The sequence below is a fragment of the Erythrolamprus reginae genome, chromosome 1 (genome assembly GCF_031021105.1).
Source record: "Erythrolamprus reginae isolate rEryReg1 chromosome 1, rEryReg1.hap1, whole genome shotgun sequence".
NCBI classification, from domain to species: Eukaryota; Metazoa; Chordata; class Lepidosauria; order Squamata; family Dipsadidae; genus Erythrolamprus; species Erythrolamprus reginae.
The window spans coordinates 243,750,078-243,767,945 of NC_091950.1; the positions used below are offsets into that span (position 1 = coordinate 243,750,078).

Here is a 17,868-nt window from a genome sequence, read left to right on the forward strand (position 1 = left end):
GTTAAAGTTTTTGGGGTTTGGGGAAGAAACCACAGAGTCAGGTGGTGCATTCCAGGCACTGATCACTCTAATCCTGAAGTTGTACTTTCTGCAGTCGAGTTAGGAGCGTTTTACAATAAACTTGAATCGATTGCTCATATATTGTTGCGGTTGAAGCTGAAATAATCATTGACTGGTATGACATTGTGGTTGAATCATTGACTGGTAGGACAAAGTATTCTTCTTCTTTGGGGAGGAAAGTTTATCAGCAGACGTTCCTCACCAAGCTTTCATCTTCTCTCTGCTGCCCATCTCTTTTCTCTTCCGGCTGCAGAAGGCAATGGGTTGCTGCTCTTATTCTAGCCAGCCAGCTAACCAGACAGACAGGAAGCAACTAACTGGTGAACAGAGCTGCCCATCTCCACTGAAAGAATGAGACGGTTGGAGGGGGGCAAGGTTACAGAGGGTGTGGGCCGGCCCCATCTGGCATCTGGGGAGATGTAAAACAACACATCTCTCACACCCACGAACAGACACTGGGGGTTTGGTGGGAGGGAGGGATGGCTGAGGGGGCCTGGAGCAAGCGAGCACAGCCACTGGTGCGTCAGTGCTGAGTCACTGGAATGCATAAAGCAAGTGCTGGGAAATCAGGGAGCGTGGCTAACCCCGAATCTCTCCCCAAGACACTCTGCGCTGCTAGGTGAGTTCAAACAGAGACTGATGACCAAGAGGGAGCCAGGATATTTCCCCTGGATTCGGAGGGTGGCATTCAAGATCTACACTGGCTAAATGAAAGAGGAGATTGACCCAAGGTGGAGTGGACCATAGGGCTGCACAGGTGAGCTCTTCTCACTTCCATGTTAAAGAGGAGTTCTGCAAGTGTCCCATCTTCTGTTGCTCCAGGCAAGTGGCGGGATGTTACTGGCATTGTTCTCGCCCTCGCGAGGACCAATGAAGCTTGATTTTCCTGAACAAGATTTATTTGTTTGTTTGTTTATTTGTTTGTTTGTTTGTTTTGTCATGTATGTATTGGTGGTATACAAAGATATAATATTTATATACATGATACTAGTAAAAGAGAAACATTAGGACAGGGGATGGAAGGCACTCTGGTGCACTTATGCACGCCTCTTTCGGACCTCTTAGGAATTGGGAGAGGTCAACAGTGGATAGTCTAAGGGTAAAGTTTTGGGGGTGAGGTGATGATACTACAGAGTCTGGAAATGAGTTCCATGCATTAACTACTTGGTTACTAAAGTCATATTTCCTGTAGTCGGGTTTAGAGCGTTTTACTTTCGGTTTGTATCTTTTGTGTGCTCCTGTGTTGTTGTGGTTGAAGCTGAAGTAGTCGTTGACAGGAAGGACATTGTAGCAGATGATTTTATGGGCTATGCTGAGGTCATGTTTAAGGCGACATGGTTCTAAACTTTCTAAACCTAGGATTGTAAGTCTAGTTGCGTAGCGTATTCTGTTACAAGTGGAGGAGTGGAGGGCTCTTCTAGTAAAATATCTCTGGACATTTTGTAGAGTGTTTATGTCCGAAATATGGTGCAGGTTCCAGACAAATGAGCTGTATTCAAGATGTCTGGGGAGTCAGTTTGATCTTGAGGCTTCACCCACCAGATTCAGTAGAGACGAGAATCTGATTTTTGGAGCATAGCAAAAGGGGTTTTGAAATCAATCTTTTGGGGCTGGTGGCAAAGTTGTGGCAGCTCATCCGGAGGCTGCAGGGTGTTATTGCTGAACAAGAACCATCCCTTTAGTGTTGGTAGAATCTGTTGTTGACTTTACAACAGTCAATATATGGACGTAATATCTAAAATGTATTTACTCTAGTGAATATAGAACAAGCTGCTTACCTTTTTTCAATTTAGAAACCAGGAGACTGTGAGTTCTAGTCCCGACTCCCGACTTAAGGGCATTTTATTTTAGAAATGGAACCTGGAAGGGTTCTTAGACTTATAGGCTGGTCGTGTATGATTGGCCACATTGTACAACCTTCTGTTCAGCAATTTTCCATCTTGCTGGATTTCTGTACTTCCATCAACACAGACACACCCAAAAAAAGCATTAGGAGGGTATTGCTTTGACTTTATGATCTGTGCAGAGCCAATGATGCTTCAGAATGAAGAAAGGATGTGCAGCTACACAAAGAATAAACTGGCTGTAATCCATGCCATCATCTTTGATTATAAAGTTTGCTCAAACGGGCAAAAGAACCACCTTTTTTGGTTCAAGTGCCAAAAGGGGTGTGCGTGGGTGTGCTAGCCACCAAGAACAGAGTCAAAAAAGAAAAAAACATTGTTTTTTTTCCCCAAAAAAGGAAAAATTTTGAGAAGTTGCAAGACAGGCATAGCACAGGATTAAATTATTAAATAGTAAAGTTGGTTGCATTGCCCAGAACGTACTTCTAAATGGATAGAATATGTGGATGGACATGTCTATAATCTGAATGAATGTTAATGAAGAATAAATAATTGGCTAAATAGTGGACAAGTCACTTTGGTGTAGTGATAGTAATATCTGAAATTATGTAGGGTTTCCTGTCGGGGCAGGGGGTTGGACGAAAGATCTCCAAGCATCCTTCCAACTATTCTATTCTATACTATACTATTCTATTCTATTCTATTCTATTCTATATTCTATATTCTATATTCTATATTCTATATTCTATATTCTATATTCTATTCCATTCCATTCCTATTCTATTCTATTCTATTCTGTTCTGTTCCGTTCCGTTCCATTCCGTTCCATTCCATTTCTATTCTATTCTATTCTATTCTATTCTATTCCATTCCATTCCATTCCTGTTCTGTCCTGTTCCGTTCCGTTCCATTCTATTCCATTCCATTCCATTCCATTCTATTCTTCTAAAAACTGGCAGTGTGTGACTTCTAGTCCTGCCTTAGGCATGAAAGCCAGCTGATTCAACTCACACTCGCATGGTTGCTTATTGTGGGAAATATTTGGAGGAAAAAGTATTGTGTGTGTTCATCACCCTGAGCTAGGCAGGATAAAATGCTCATAAATAAAAAGTAGCCATCCCAATTAGTGATTAATGTCTATTTGCCACTTAAGAGAGCCTCTGGCTGGATTTCAAGACCAAATCCAGTTGCATTTTTATTCCTGTTAATTTAATTTAATTTATTAGACTTGTATGCCGACCCTCTCCGAAGACTCGGGGGGGCTCACAACAACAATAAATACAGTAAACAATAATACAAATCCAATTAATAAAAGTAGAATTAAACCTCCTTAATATTAAAAACAATCAATACAACACAGTCATACCATTCTCAAGTGCTATAGTCAGAAGAGAGGGGGGAGTTAGTCCCCCCATGCCTGGCGGCATAGATCAGTCTTTAACATCTTGTGGAAGATGGGGAGGGTGGAGGCAATTCGAAGGCTCTTTCCCTGGGGCCCACCAGACGTCATTGTTTAATCGACAGGACCCAGAGAAGGCCAACTCTGTGGGACCTAATCGGTCGCTGGGATTCGTGTGGCAGAAGGCGGTCCCGTAAGTATTCTGGTTCAATGCCATGTAGGGTTTTATAGGTCATTGCCAACACTTTGAATTGTGACCGAAACTGATCGGCAGCCAGGGCAAGCCGCGGAGTGTTGATGAAACATGGGCGTACCTAGGGAGGCCCATGGTAGCTTGCACAGTCGCATTCCCACTATAAGGTCAGTTTTTATGATATTTTAATGAATGGACATTGTAAAATACTGGGTACTTCTATGGCATTGCTTCTCAAATAATGGGGCGCATCCTGTGATGGGCTCCTACAGGAACGGTCAGGAACGCAGTTCCGGTAACAAAATTTGGAGCTCCACCCCAGAGTACCCAATTTTCACTGAAAGATGTTGAAACAAAATGCATAAGTCACGCCCACAGTGTGATAGTAAAAATTTTGGTAGCCCATCACTGGGCTCATCCCACTGGGGGAAGGGCATGGAATACCAAGGTGGGCACATGACCCTGGGGAACATGCTTTTTTTGCCGCAGGGAGTAGGATGGGCATCCTACCTGACACTTGTACCAGTACCTCCATTGCATTCCTTGGCGTTGTGCCTAGGGCAGCCCGTTGTAAAAGAAAATGTCTCGCAAATTCAATCAAGCTTGAACTCGAAAGATGTTTTCTTTTAGAATAGGCTGCCCTGGACACAATGCCAAGGAATGCAATGGAGCTAGCTGGTAGGACGCACATCTCGTGGTGGGGCGCAATTTGAGATTGGCAGGTTTGTTGGGCCGGGCTGCGAGATACGCATCAGCAAAGAGTTGGGGGGGGTGCAAAATGTTTATTTCTTCCTGGAAGGGACATATGAATCTGTATGAATGGCAAGTACACATGTTGCTGAATTGTCTTTATGAGTTTTAATTAGGGTTTGTTAGTACATGGTACTCACCAGTAATTGGAGTTGCCATGTACGTAAATTACTAATTGTAGTTTGTACCTTTGCAGAAGTAATATACCTTTAAGGACTTTGGCTGGTTTACCATAAGAGGGCGCCAGCGCTTTCTTCCGATGATGATGCTGGATAGCGCATTCATTCTTTGCCTTTGCCTTGTGGGGGGAGTACAGTGGTACCTCAAGATACGAACCCCTCATCTTACGAACAACTCGTGATACGAACCCGGGGTTCAGAAAAAAATTGCCTTTTCTTACGAACTTTTTTCGAGTTACGAACGCCAAACCCGAACTTCCGGGTTCGGCGTTGGGAGGCTCCTAGGAAGCCGCCCGGCTGTTTTAAAAGGTGACAGCCGGGCTGGGGGGCTTCCCAACAACCTCCCGAACCCCGAACTCTTGCCGAACTTCCGGGTTCGGGGTTGGGGGGGTGCTGGGAAGCCCCCCAGCCCGGCTGTCACCTTTAAAAACAGCCGGGGGGCTTCCCAGCAGCCTCCCGAAGCCGAACACGGAAGTTCGGGTTTGGCGTTTGGCTTTGGGAGGCTGCTGGGGAGCCCCCCGGCTGTTTTTAAAGGTGACAGCCGGGCTGGGGCGCTTGCCAGCAGCCCCGACTCCCCGCCGCTCACCCATGGCCAGCAGAAGATCGCTCTTGCCTGGCTTCCCCGCGAGGCATCAGGTCAGCATTCTGTGCGGGTGGGCGGCGGGGAAGCCGGCGGCTGTGGCAGCTGCTGCAGGAGGCTTTCCCCCTCCTCGTCCGCCGCCCGCCCGCCCAGAATGCTGACCTGATGCCTCGTGTGAAGCCGGGCAAGAGCGATCTTCTGCCGGCCATGGGCGAGCTACAATAGGCTTCCACGTCCTTCGCCCGTGCCTGGCGGGAGGTGAAGAGTGCTTTGCCCAGTGCAAAGTTGACAGCAAGCAGCTCCGCAGTCGCCGAAGTAGGCTTAACCCCACCCCTCTGTCCCACCCATCGCCCGTGGCCGGCATAACCTCCTCCTGCCTATCCCCGCTCTTCTGCTGGCCACGGGCGATGGGTGGGACAGAGGGGTGGGGTTAAGCCTCCTTCGGCGACTGCGGAGCTGCTTGCTGTCAACTTTGCACTGGGCAAAGCACTCTTCACCTCCCGCCAGGCACGGACGAAAGGCGTGGAAGTCTATTGTAGCAGCTGCTACAGCGGAGACATTTGGGGGTTTGGCTGGGCAAAAGGCAGGAGATCCGGCGCTTCACTTGCCCTCCCAGCAAAAGGCAAAGCCGCGCAGTTCCGCAGTCGCCGAAGGAGGCTTAACCACACCCCTCTGTCCCACCCATCGCCCGTGGCCAGCAGAAGAGCGGGGATAGGCAGGAGGGGGTTATGCCGGCCACGGGCGATGGGTGGGACAGAGGGGTGGGGTTAAGCCTCCTTTGGCGACTGCGGAGCTGCTTGCTGTCAACTTTGCCCTGGGCAAAGCACTCTTCACCTCCCGCCAGGCACGGACGAAAGGCGTGGAAGTCTATTGTAGCAGCTGCTACAGCGGAGACATTTGGGTGGGGGGGGAGGCAGGAGGCAGGAGATCCGGCCCTTCACTTGCCCTCCCAGCAAAAGGCAAAGCCGCGCAGCTCCCCAGCCGCCAAAGGAGGCTTAACCCCACCCCTCTGTCCCACCTATCGCCCATATCCGGCATAACTTCCTCCTGCCTGTCCCCGCTCTGGCAGAAGAGCAGGGGCAGGCAGGAGGCAGTCTTTAACATGCCGCAGAGGCTCTGGAGCGCCGCCTGGTCTTCGCAGCACTGGCTTTCGCCCTTGTTGCATTCGCGAGCTTTCATTCCCAGGAAGCTCTCCGAGCTCGGGAAGGATCCCACGGTCAGTCGGCTGCGGGTGGGAGGAAGGCGAATGCGGTCCGGAGGCTGGGAGGGAGGCGGAGAAAGGGATCAATGTAAAAGCGCTGGGCTGGGAACGTCTTTGGCCAATTAGCTCCTGGAGCGTGGAGGCTGCCTCCCTCCTCCTCCCGTATTCCGCCTCCCTTCCCTTTGAGTCATTGCAGCCGGACAGTAACTGTCTACCCAATCCACCCATGAGGCTCCCTCTGGGCAGTCTGCACTGTCTCTCCCCCCCCCCCCCGTCTCTCCCCTCCTCTACCCACCCCCGAACGATCTGAATGCCGGCAGCAATGAGGCAAAAGGGGTGAGTTTTCTGCTTGCACGCATTAATCGCTTTCCCATTGATTCCTATGGGAAACATTGTTTCATCTTACGAACTTTTCACCTTACGAACCTCCTCCCGTCACCAATTAAGTTCGTATCATGAGGTATCACTGTATATTCTGCTTTGTGCTGCTATGTGCGGTTTGTTGTTTATTTCTGCTTTGTGCTTGTAAATATACATATATGTAAATAATACTTGTTTAACACACTAAGTCTGTGTCGTTACTGGCTGTATCACACATCCACACTCTTACCTTAAACTCTGCTCTGCATATGTCGAAGGTCTCGCAGCCTAGCTGCACCGAGACATACTAAACAGGGTTTTAGAATTTAGACTGTTTTTTCTTGACTTCTTTTTATTATTGTTGTTATTTGTAATTTAAATTGTTGTAAGCCGCCCTCAGTCCTTCTGGAGTAGGCGGCATAGAAGTCTAATTAATTAATTAATTAATCAATCAATCAATCAATCAATTAATTAGACTGCTATGCCACCTAATCCTGAAGGATTAGCAGCATTCCCATAGAACAATGTTAAAGTTAATTCCTGTAGAACAGTGCTTCTCAATTATATTCTGTTAATTAATTAATTGATTGATTGATTGATTGATTGATTAATTAACAGAATATAATTGAGAAGACTGTTCTACAGGAATTAACTTTAACATTGTTCTATGGGAATTAACTTTAATAATGAGTTAAAATTAACCCAATATTGTTTTCCTCCCTTAGCCTATCCTTTGAAAACAGCTCCCTTTTCATATCCAAGGCGCTTTTAAAGGACTACAATGTCCGGCTTCCTGGCCTGTGTAGTTTTGTTTGTCAGAATCGTCACTGCTAGGCCCACAGAGAAGGCAAGTCCTGCCATATCAGAAGTTGGGGAGGCTCTGTCCCTGCTGATTCATCAGAATATCTTGGAGGAAAACAAAAACCTTACTAGCTTGACTTGTGAGGAGCTGAGGAACAGGACATCAACCACCATGCACATACAGAATCAAAATCTCACTTCCTTCCCTGAATGTCTGCCGGAGTTTCTGGAAGATCTGGATTTGAGTGTCAATCTTTTGCCAGAATTAAATAGCCGAGATCTGGCTTACTTTCCCAAACTTCGAATCCTCTCCTTGAGACAGAATCAGATCCGGAAGGTGATATGGGGGACTGAAAATCTCAGCCATTTACATTTCTTAGATCTGAGCTTCAATTTGCTCTTGGCTGTACCTTCCTGCATTGCTACTACTTTGGACAATCTGAAAGAGTTGTCTCTCGCGGGAAACCCTATCCGAGAGATCCAGCCATTCGCCTTCTCCTGCTACCCTCAGCTGCATGTCCTGAACTTGTCATCCACATGGCTGGGAAAAGATGGGGAAATGGGGATTCTGGAATCTGCTTTTGCAATGAACTTGTCCCACCATTCAGAGTCTACTGAAAAAGCCGGAAAATCTCCGATCATCAGCCTTGACCTCAGTGCAACCTTTCTGGAGAGGAGTAAGTGTTAAAGTCTAACTGGAAGAATGACAAGTCCCATCAAATTGGGTGGGATGGTAGAGGTGGGTGTAAAATTTGATTGTAAAGTTTTCTAAACTCTGACTGAAGACTTTGGCAAAACATGGTCTTTCCCAAAGTTGTAACTTCTAATTATGCTAAACAACTAATCTTAACGTTGCCTGGGGATAATGGGCAATCCATAATAGAGTTGCATTCAGTTTTAATTAGAATTTGCTAAAATCTGAATAAAAAGATAATTTATAGACAAGAATTTCCCATTTGAGGGATTTCTTTAACTTTTTCAAGGTAGAACAATCATTAATTTGTACAAATGAGATTATTATTATTATTATTATTATTATTATTATTATTATCATCATCATCATCATCATCATCATCACAAAAAATAGTAATACACAGCAAATGAGATTTATTGATATGCTGGATTTCATATCACAATATCACAAGTTATTATTATTATTATTATTATTATCATCATCATCATCATCATCACAAAAAATAGTAATACATAGCAAATGAGATTGATTGATATGCTGGATTTCATATCACAATATCACAAGTTATTATTATTATTATTATTATTATCATCATCACAAAAAATAGTAATACACAGCAAATGAGATTTATTGATATGCTGGATTTCATATCACAATATCACAAGTTATTATTATTATTATTATTATTATTATTATCATCACAAAAAATAGTAATACACAGCAAATGAGATTTATTGATATGCTGGATTTCATATCACAATATCACAAGTTATTATTATTATTATTATTATTACCATCATGATCATCATCATCATCACAAAAAATAGTAATACATAGCAAATGAGATTTATTTATATGCTGGATTTCATATCACAATATCACAAGTTATTATTATTATTATTATTATTATTATCATCATCACAAAAAATAGTAATACACAGCAAATGAGATTTATTTATATGCTGGATTTCATATCACAATATCACAAGTTATTATTATTATTATTATTATCATCATCATCATCATCATCATCATCACAAAAAATAGTAATACACAGCAAATGAGATTTATTGATATGCTGGATTTCATATCACAATATCACAAGTTATTATTATTATTATTATTATTATTATTATTATTATTATTATCATCATCATCATCATCATCACAAAAAATAGTAATACACAGCAAATGAGATTTATTGATATGCTGGATTTCATATCACAATATCACAAGTCGAACACTTCCCAAGTGTTCGGTGGCATTTTGCAACTGACATACTGGGCTTTTGTCAATATTTATTGTTTTTAAATGCTAGCTGAGGTCTTTTGGCACAGCACCTAATGTGCCGATTACTACTGGGACCACCTGTATAATATTACTCAAAAGTAATACTGTATTCAATGAGAATCTCAGGAAAGCTTAGGAAAGCAACATCTAGTTTCACTTTTAAAAACCAAGAATGGGTAAATTTAGTATTCCAGCTCCCAGATATTTTTTCGTCCTGATACCTATATATTAGGAGTCTTAGAAACAATGCCCACATTTTATGTTAAGGGTTCTCACCTAATAGATGAGGCATTTATGTACAGTAGTCCCTCGCTATATTGCCCTTCACCTACTGCGGCTTCACTTCATCGCGGGTTTTCAAGAAATATTAATGAGAAAAATCATTCGCGGATCTTTGCTGGTTCGCGGGTTTCTGAGGAAGTCAATCGGCAGATTTAAACAGCCCGCGGAACTCGATCGGCAGGTTTAAAAAAAAAATATATCTAAAATTGTAAATACTGTATTTAAATACTGTATCTAAAATAAATACTGTGTGGGAAGGGTTTATAAACACTTAAAACAATGAAAACTTACCAAACAATTACAATATAAATACTTAAATAAGTACTATCAGTCGATAAATTCCCCATCGCGGATTTCACCTATCCCGGCCGGGTCTGGAACGTAACACCAGCAAGAGGTGAGGCCTTACTGTATGTGTACTTTTACAGTGGCTTACTGTAAGTTGTGTTTCTCATTTACAACACAGAACAAAATAAGAAACCCAGGGTCAACAGGTAGTTTGAATTACTATTTCCACAGCCCGATCCATCATGTTCGCTTGTGAGTATTAGAATCTAGCTAATTATCGAAAGGTTCTTAGCAGAGAGGTCCGATTTGATGCAGAAATTATCCATGGCTGAAGAGCTTCCGAGCTGCCTATTCTCTAAATTGTAGTTTGATATGATGTTTATGATTAAGCATCATTAATATCAACCAGCACACTTATTAATAATTATTCAAAAGTTCTCTATTCATATCTACCTCAAATATAAGGCGAGTAGACAGAAAGATCTTAAAACCAATTCCTTCTTCACAAATTATCTCTCTTTTATTGTGGTTGCGAAATAGTCTGCTTTTAAAATATGGTCAGGCACAGAAGACTGAACCTACAATTCCCTGGATCAGAAGTAAGAAAGAGGATGTCCTGCAGGGAAGAATTAATTAGAAATTCTACTGGAATTTCAGCATCTTGAGGTCCATAGGTCCCGCTGGTGCTTTCAAGTCATTATCGCCTTAAGTCTGTTGTTTGTTTCATCTGACCTCTTCCTCCTCCTTTTTCCCAGTTCACGAAGACTGGATCAAAGATCTACCACACCTCCTCTTCTTCCAGCTAACACAAATGCCAAAGCTAAGAAGACTGGATCCAGCTGTCTTGCGCAGTCTGTCCAGGCTAAGCGAATTGAACTGCCAAGATTCCCATGCACTGAGTCTAGTGGAAACTGAATCGTTCCATCACATACCTCATGTGGACAACCTAATATTTAAAAAGTAAGCTTTCCTGTGTCTACTTGTTAGCAGGGGTCTGTCTTAATTGAGCTTTCAGCGGCTTCCTTCTAAACTTATTGAGCTACAAGGTCAATTTTGTTTAGCCAATAGATTGGGGATGAGAATTTGTTGGACTGACATATCTACAGGTTGTTCTGCCGGGCTCTATGGTATGAGCCTCCCGAAAATTCAAGGGTAAAAAATTCAGACACACACACACTTGAAAATTCAAAAACAATGTTTTTTATCACAAAATTCAAATGAAACAAAGCACCCTTTTTCTATTGCAAAGAGCACTCTTCCCAAAACAAACTTGTAAGCTGTAAAAACCCCTTAAGCCGTCCTTAAGTACTTAGCTAGCAGCTGTGAAGAAACGTCACAGCCCTCCTTCTTCCACGAGTTGAAACACACACGCTTTGCTCTGCCTTGGTTTCAAAGTCTTCAAAAATAAACAAACAGAGTCCTGAAACAGCAAGTCACGGTCCAAACCAGTACGATCAGATAATCTCCACACTGTGAGGCCAGCACGCTGCCAATTTAACAGCAGCCCTAATTACTTGAACCCCACCCAACCAGTCCTCCTATAATACTTTTGAAGCTGTTCACTCCTATGCATAGCTCTATGCATGCGTGGGTCTATCATTATTTCCTCATCCGAATCTAAGGAAGATAAGGATGATTGTCTTCTTCCTGGGCTGTCTTCCAAGCCCCCCTCCTCCATCTCACCGTCACTTCCTTCTGCAGAGGACAATTCACCATCTGACTCTGTCGGCAGCAAAACAGGCCTATGACATGTTGATGTTTCCCCCACATCCACCTCCTCAATCCTTGGGGCAGGAGCTGGGCCAGAGCTAACCACAACACAGGTCATTAGGTTCCATGAAACTCATCACAACCCTCCTTCATTCCTGAATGTATTAAGTTAAATTTGTAATGATAATTGATTCAGCTATAGTTCAATCATCTGGTGTTTTTTATCATAGTATGCTCCTGTAAAAATGTTCCCGTATTCATGGAAAATAAGTTAGTTTTTTATTTTTATCAAGCATGAAGAAAAAATGGTAACTCTCATTACCGAGACAGAATCTCCTTGGGTTTGTATTACTAAAGAGAAACCATATTTCCTTTTATAATCGTCTCTCCAGCAATCTCCAGCCACCTGGGCTGATGGAGCCTCAGTGGCGCAGTGGTTAGAGTGTAGTATTGCAAGCTACTTCTGCTTGATCACCAGCTGCCAGCAATTTGGTAGATCGAATCTCAGTAGGCTCAAGGTTGACTCAGCCTTCCATCCTTTTAAGGTTGGTGAAATAAGGACCCAGATTGTTGTGGGCAAAATATGCTTACTCTCTGTAAACCGCTTAGAGAGAGCTATAAATCACTGCAAAGCGGTATATAAGTCTAAATGTTATTGCTAGTGTTATTGATAGGCTCAAAATAAATCACAAACAGAAGTTTCATAAGAAAATTCATTTTTCATATCAGAAAATCAAGGAGGCTGCAGAGTAGACAGATGTATAATGTAGGGGGGGGATTGTATAGAATACAATCTCTCTCCACCATTTCTGACAATAAAGCAAACATCTTGACTTCCAATCACAACTGAGCCCAAAATTTCCGACCCTGAGCAAGACAGTGGCTAAGTGAGTTTTGTCCCATTTTACGACCTTTCTTCCAACTGCTGTGAAGTGAATCACTACAATTGTCTATGTTAATAACACAGTCATTAAACGAATCAGCCTTCCCCATTTGACTTTGCTCATCAGAAGGTCACAAAGTGCCCCGGGATACTGCAGACCATCATAAATATGAGTCAGTTGCCAACCATCTGAATGTTGATCATGTCACCTTGGGGATGCTGCAGTGATCGTAAGTGTGAAAAATGGGCATTAAGTCACCTTTTTTTTCCGAGCCATTGTAACTTTGGTCACTAAATGAAGTGTTGTAAGTCAAGGACCACCTCTCATGCAGATATTAAATTGTTTATTGTTTGTTTGTTTGTTTTCCTAGCTGTAACTTGAGCAACTTCAACCAATGGAATCTCACTTCATCGCATACTATCTCCATCAACCTCTATGGAAATCCTTTGGTTTGTGATTGTGCAATTTCTTGGTTGCTGTCAAACCCCAACACAGTCTTTCTACAGAGGTAAGAAGGGTTATTAGAATGAAGATAACTCCAGTTTTGAGGCCAAATTAGCTTTTTAAAGCGTAGGAGTTGTTGTAATAAGGGATCCAAAGGCATTTAGTGCTGTTATTGGTTGGTTGGTTGGTTGGTTGGTTGGCTGGCTGGCTGGCTGGCTGGCTGGCTGGCTGGCTGGCTGGCTGGCTGGCTGGCTGGCTGGCTGGCTGGCTGGCTGGCTGGCTGGCTGGCTGGCTTATTCATTCATTCATTCATTCATTCATTCATTCATTTATTGGACTTATATGCCGCCCTTCCCCAAGGACACAGGTTGGCTCACAACATATAAAAAATATAAAAACTGTTGTGTGGATTTTCATGAACTGTTGTGTGGATTTTTAATTTTAAAATAAATTTTAAAAATTCTTGACTCGGCAAGATCTAAAAGACAGAAACGCAAACAGAAATATGTACCAAATTCAAATTTATGAGTTTGATTTTAGAAAAAGGCATCGCATCTTATGTCTTCCATCCCTACGTTACCATTTTCGAAAGGTATAGGGGTCATATTTAAAGACTAACACAACTCTCAGATAGGAGAGCATAGGCCCATCAGTTGTACTTTTGGTTGTCATCAGCAACTTGCACACAGTGACAAACAGACTGAGCACTGGTACGGTATATTTCACATTAAATGGAGGAGGGGGGGTGTTAAATCACAAATGTCAAATTGGTGGCATCAAATTGTGGAGCTGGAGTGGGTGTGGCCTTTATGTGACGCATCTGGCCTGCGGGCTGCCACTTTGAAACCCCTGGTGTAGATTATAAGCAACTAGAGACAGTTCTCAGTTAAGACTTTTAAAGTTAGTCAATCAAATCCACCAAAGATCCAGACTTCACTCTGATTCCTCCTACTTCCTCAGAGCCCAAGATAGTCTTAACATAATAAGGTAAAAGGCAAAGTTGAACTTTTACACTGGAACGAGAATGCTAAAAGCCATTCCCCCAAAAACACAAATGAGAGATATAGAACTATTGTGGCATTTTACACGTTACATCTTTCTACTACCTCATAGCAAACCTTGATTGATTTGATCTCCTGTTTCAGGGCATCGGAGACCATGTGCTATTTTTCTCCAGGAGATAAAGAAACATCTTCTTCTATGTTGTTGTCCAAACTCTATGATCAGTGTCAAGCTCAGACAACTATGCAATCGACCTTGTCTTTCGTTCAAGGCAAAGAGTACCACACCTTGACTAGCATCACTACAGAAATATTGGCCGACTCTAGTACATTGCCTCAAACGTCTCTCAGCGATTCCTTCATCCCTCAAAGCACATCTTTTACCTGGGGAGACCTAATAAGGAAGGATCCAGATAAGGCAGACATTCTGGCTTACAACGAGCAAGCAGTTCATAGATCTACAGAGCACCCACTGACTACTGCACCTCTTACTACAGACTTCTCAGCAAACCTGGGAAAACTCTCTACTGAGCTTCCTGAAGTGAGCACAATTGAAACGAACGAAAGGGAAGAAGATACCACAACCCAGCACCATTCTACTTTACACAGTTTTAGAACGGAAGCGACAGGAACGTCTTCTTTCAAAGTTTCTAGTGATTTGTTCATTTCGTACAGCGAAACAGATTCCAATGAGAATGATCTATCCCTTCAGGATCCCATCAGATCTACCTCCCTTCCAAATCTTGCATCTGCTAATAGTCTACTGGATTATACAGATGACTATGATTATGAAAACCAGCAAGTGGCATCTGTAGACGAGACCACGGGTCTGTGTGATTATGACCCATGCAGGCATCTCCAGAAGCCTTGCGCTGATCTCCAGAAGTTGTCTTCCTGCTTGTGCCCAGGCATGTCGGGTGAATTCACCATCCCAGATCCGCCAAGATTTCATGAGGTCTCTGAAATGAGGGACACGTCAGCCCAGATCCACTGGTGCTCCCCGAATTCTGCCATAAGATTCTACCAGCTTGCCTACCGTCCTACAGGCAGCAAAAAGAATTACACAAATTCTGGAGAGATTTATGCCAGTGCTAGGCAATACACTTTGTATAACCTTCTTCCTGGTTCTACCTATCAGGTGTGCATAATTGCTTGGAACAAGGCAGGGTCAAGCCAAACTACAGGCTGGAATGAGCATAATCCTTGCTGCAGCACCTTTGTCACAAAGTCCAGCTACACATCTATTTTTGCGGCTCTGGGCGCCACAAGTGGGGTCTTTCTCACAGCTACCATATTATTGTCAGTATGTCTGTGTAAAAAATACAAGACAACACACATAGAGCAATATAACACACATCTAGTATCTTATAAAAATCCTGCTTTTGATTATTCCATAAAATAAAACGGGGCAATGAGACTGGCAAACGTAGGCCATTGTTGTAAACTGTTTACCCACTGTGATTATTTCCCTCCATCCCTATTCCTCCTCTCGATTAGGTCCCACAGAGTTGGCCTTCTCCGGGTCCCGTCAACCAATGTCGGCTGACGGGACCCAGGGGAAGAGCCTTCTCTGTGGCGGCCCCGGCCCTCTGGAATCAACTCCCTCCATAGATTTGAATAGCCCCCACCCTCCTCGCCTTCCGTAAAATGCTGAAGATTCACCTTTGTCACCAGGCGTGGGGATAATTACTATCTTTCCCCCTTTTTATTATGACTAGGTTGAATGTGTATGGCTGCATAGTTTGGGGTTTTATTGTTATTAATGCCTTTTAAATGGATTAATTTTTTTATTATTATTAGATTTGTAATACATTGTATTATTGTTTTGCTGTGAGCCGCCCCGAGTCTTCGGAGAGGGGCGGCATACAAATCTAATAAACTAAACTAAACTCTAATTTACACACACACACAAAAGAGGATCCCCCCCCCCATTGTTTTGCTTTAGTATTGCTTTTCCTTGTGAAATTTATTCTCCAACTGAAGTCATCAGACATTATTTTTCAATATTTAAAATTATGAAAACTATCAAACGACTACCACAAATCCTTAAAAGTCAGACTATTTTTAGGTGGAGAAAAAATAGATAATCCAGCATTTAAAGCATTTAATCCAATTAGCTGAAAGGTCGGACTTGCCAGCAGGAATGAGAAACTGATTTTTCTTTGTCTTCTTAAAGCTGCCACTATGCCGGCTCTTTTTGGGAGTTCCTCAATCCTCCAGAGTGGATTTGATAGGAGACTGCTAAATGTTGGTTGGCCCAAAGTAGAATAATATGTTTAGGTTTAAACTGTAAGCATAATTTCTTTACTGAAATCACTTAAAATTCAGAATGTTTTATCTTCTCCAACAGATTTATGTATATCATTGCTGCCTTAAATTCCAGGGTGAACCTAAAATTTAGGAATCAATGGTTTTTTTAAAAAAAAAAATGATTTCTTTTTAAAAAAAGAAAAAATTGCAACCCCAACTTTTGCCTTCCTAATTTAAATTTGTTTTCTTAAATTCCGAATGAAATTATTTCATCTTTATGAAAAAAGGTAAATGTTTATACAAAGTTCCTTTAGAATGTATTATTTGTGGCATTTATTAAAAGATCAACTGTGTAACTTGCTATTTTTACTCAATTTATGTACTTTTGTCAGTGGTAAAATATTAAATATTTTGCAACATACATTTATTCCTTGCAGTTTAGATATGAAGGAATCTTTTTGTTAAGTTTGCACAATAGGAAAATAAGTCAAGTTTAGAAATTGTAAGCATTACAATAAATGTGTATTCAGAGAAGCTGATTTGATAATGTCTTATGTATTTCATTGTTATAGAATAAGATTTTAACAATCATTTTCTCGTGATTTCAAGTATTATTATTATTATTATTATTATTATTATTATTACTACTACTACTACTATTATTATCAGTAAAACACAGCAAACGAGATCACTATGCTGGATTTCGTATTTTATCACCAGTCGGGCGCTTCCCAAGCACCTAGGACTGCGTGATGTAGCGGTGAATTATGTTTGCCGATCCCAGTAAAGCGGCCTTTTGCAATTGACAGATGGAGATTTTGTCAATTCCAATGGTTTTTAAATGTCCGCTGAGATCCTTTGGCACTGCGCCCAGCGTGCCATGTACCACTGGGGCCACTTTCACTGGCTTATGCCAGAGTCATTGCAGCTCGATTTTTAGATCTTCGTATTTCACTAATTTCTCTAGCTGCTTCTCCTCAATTCTGCTGTCTCCTGGGATTGCGATGTCGATGATCCATACTTTCTTTTTCTCCACGATCACAATGTCTGGTGTGTTATGCTTCAGAATTCGGTCAGTCTGAAGTCGGAAGTCCCACAGTAGTTTTGCTTGCTCATTTTCGACCACTTTTTCGGGCTTATGATCCCACCAGTTCTTTGCTACTGGAAAATGGTAGTTCCAGCACAAGTTCCAGTGGATCATCTGTGCCACAGCATCATGTCTATTATTATTATTATTATTATTATTATTATTATTATTATTATTATTATTATTTATATTTGTATGCCGCCCTTCTCTGAAGATTCTTAACTATTTGTTTCATTTGGTATGAAAAGGGCAATGTCAATGAGAGATAGAACAGATGATGATCAGAAAGTCGATAGCTACCGGTAATTTTTTAAAAAAAAAAAAATATTCTTATTGATTTTATAATATAAAAAAACACACACCCAACATATAACAAGTGCTCAGTGATTAGGCCCACCACCAGACAAACATTCGTACCCCAACACCAATCGGGGGTGTTTCTTGTATAGACTATTTTAATATAAGAGCGAAATATTTATTTACATATTATAAAGGGATACCGGTAATTCTGGCATGAAAATGAAGACCGAAAATAAGTTAGGCAGCATAGAGCAGTGTTTTCCAACCTTGG

At 42.1% G+C, this 17,868-nt stretch overlaps 1 protein-coding gene across 1 annotated transcript; it reads left to right on the forward strand.

Moving 5' to 3' along the window:
* Nucleotides 1-575: 575 nt before the first annotated feature.
* LRRN4 (leucine rich repeat neuronal 4) lies at nucleotides 576-16,739 on the forward strand. Its single transcript, XM_070738252.1, has 5 exons — nucleotides 576-817; nucleotides 7,292-8,044; nucleotides 10,677-10,881; nucleotides 12,886-13,023; nucleotides 14,105-16,739. The coding sequence occupies exons 2-5, from the start codon at nucleotides 7,348-7,350 to the stop codon at nucleotides 15,360-15,362; spliced, it is 2,298 nt and encodes a 765-aa protein (XP_070594353.1). The 5' UTR covers nucleotides 576-817; nucleotides 7,292-7,347; the 3' UTR covers nucleotides 15,363-16,739.
* Nucleotides 16,740-17,868: the final 1,129 nt, after the last annotated feature.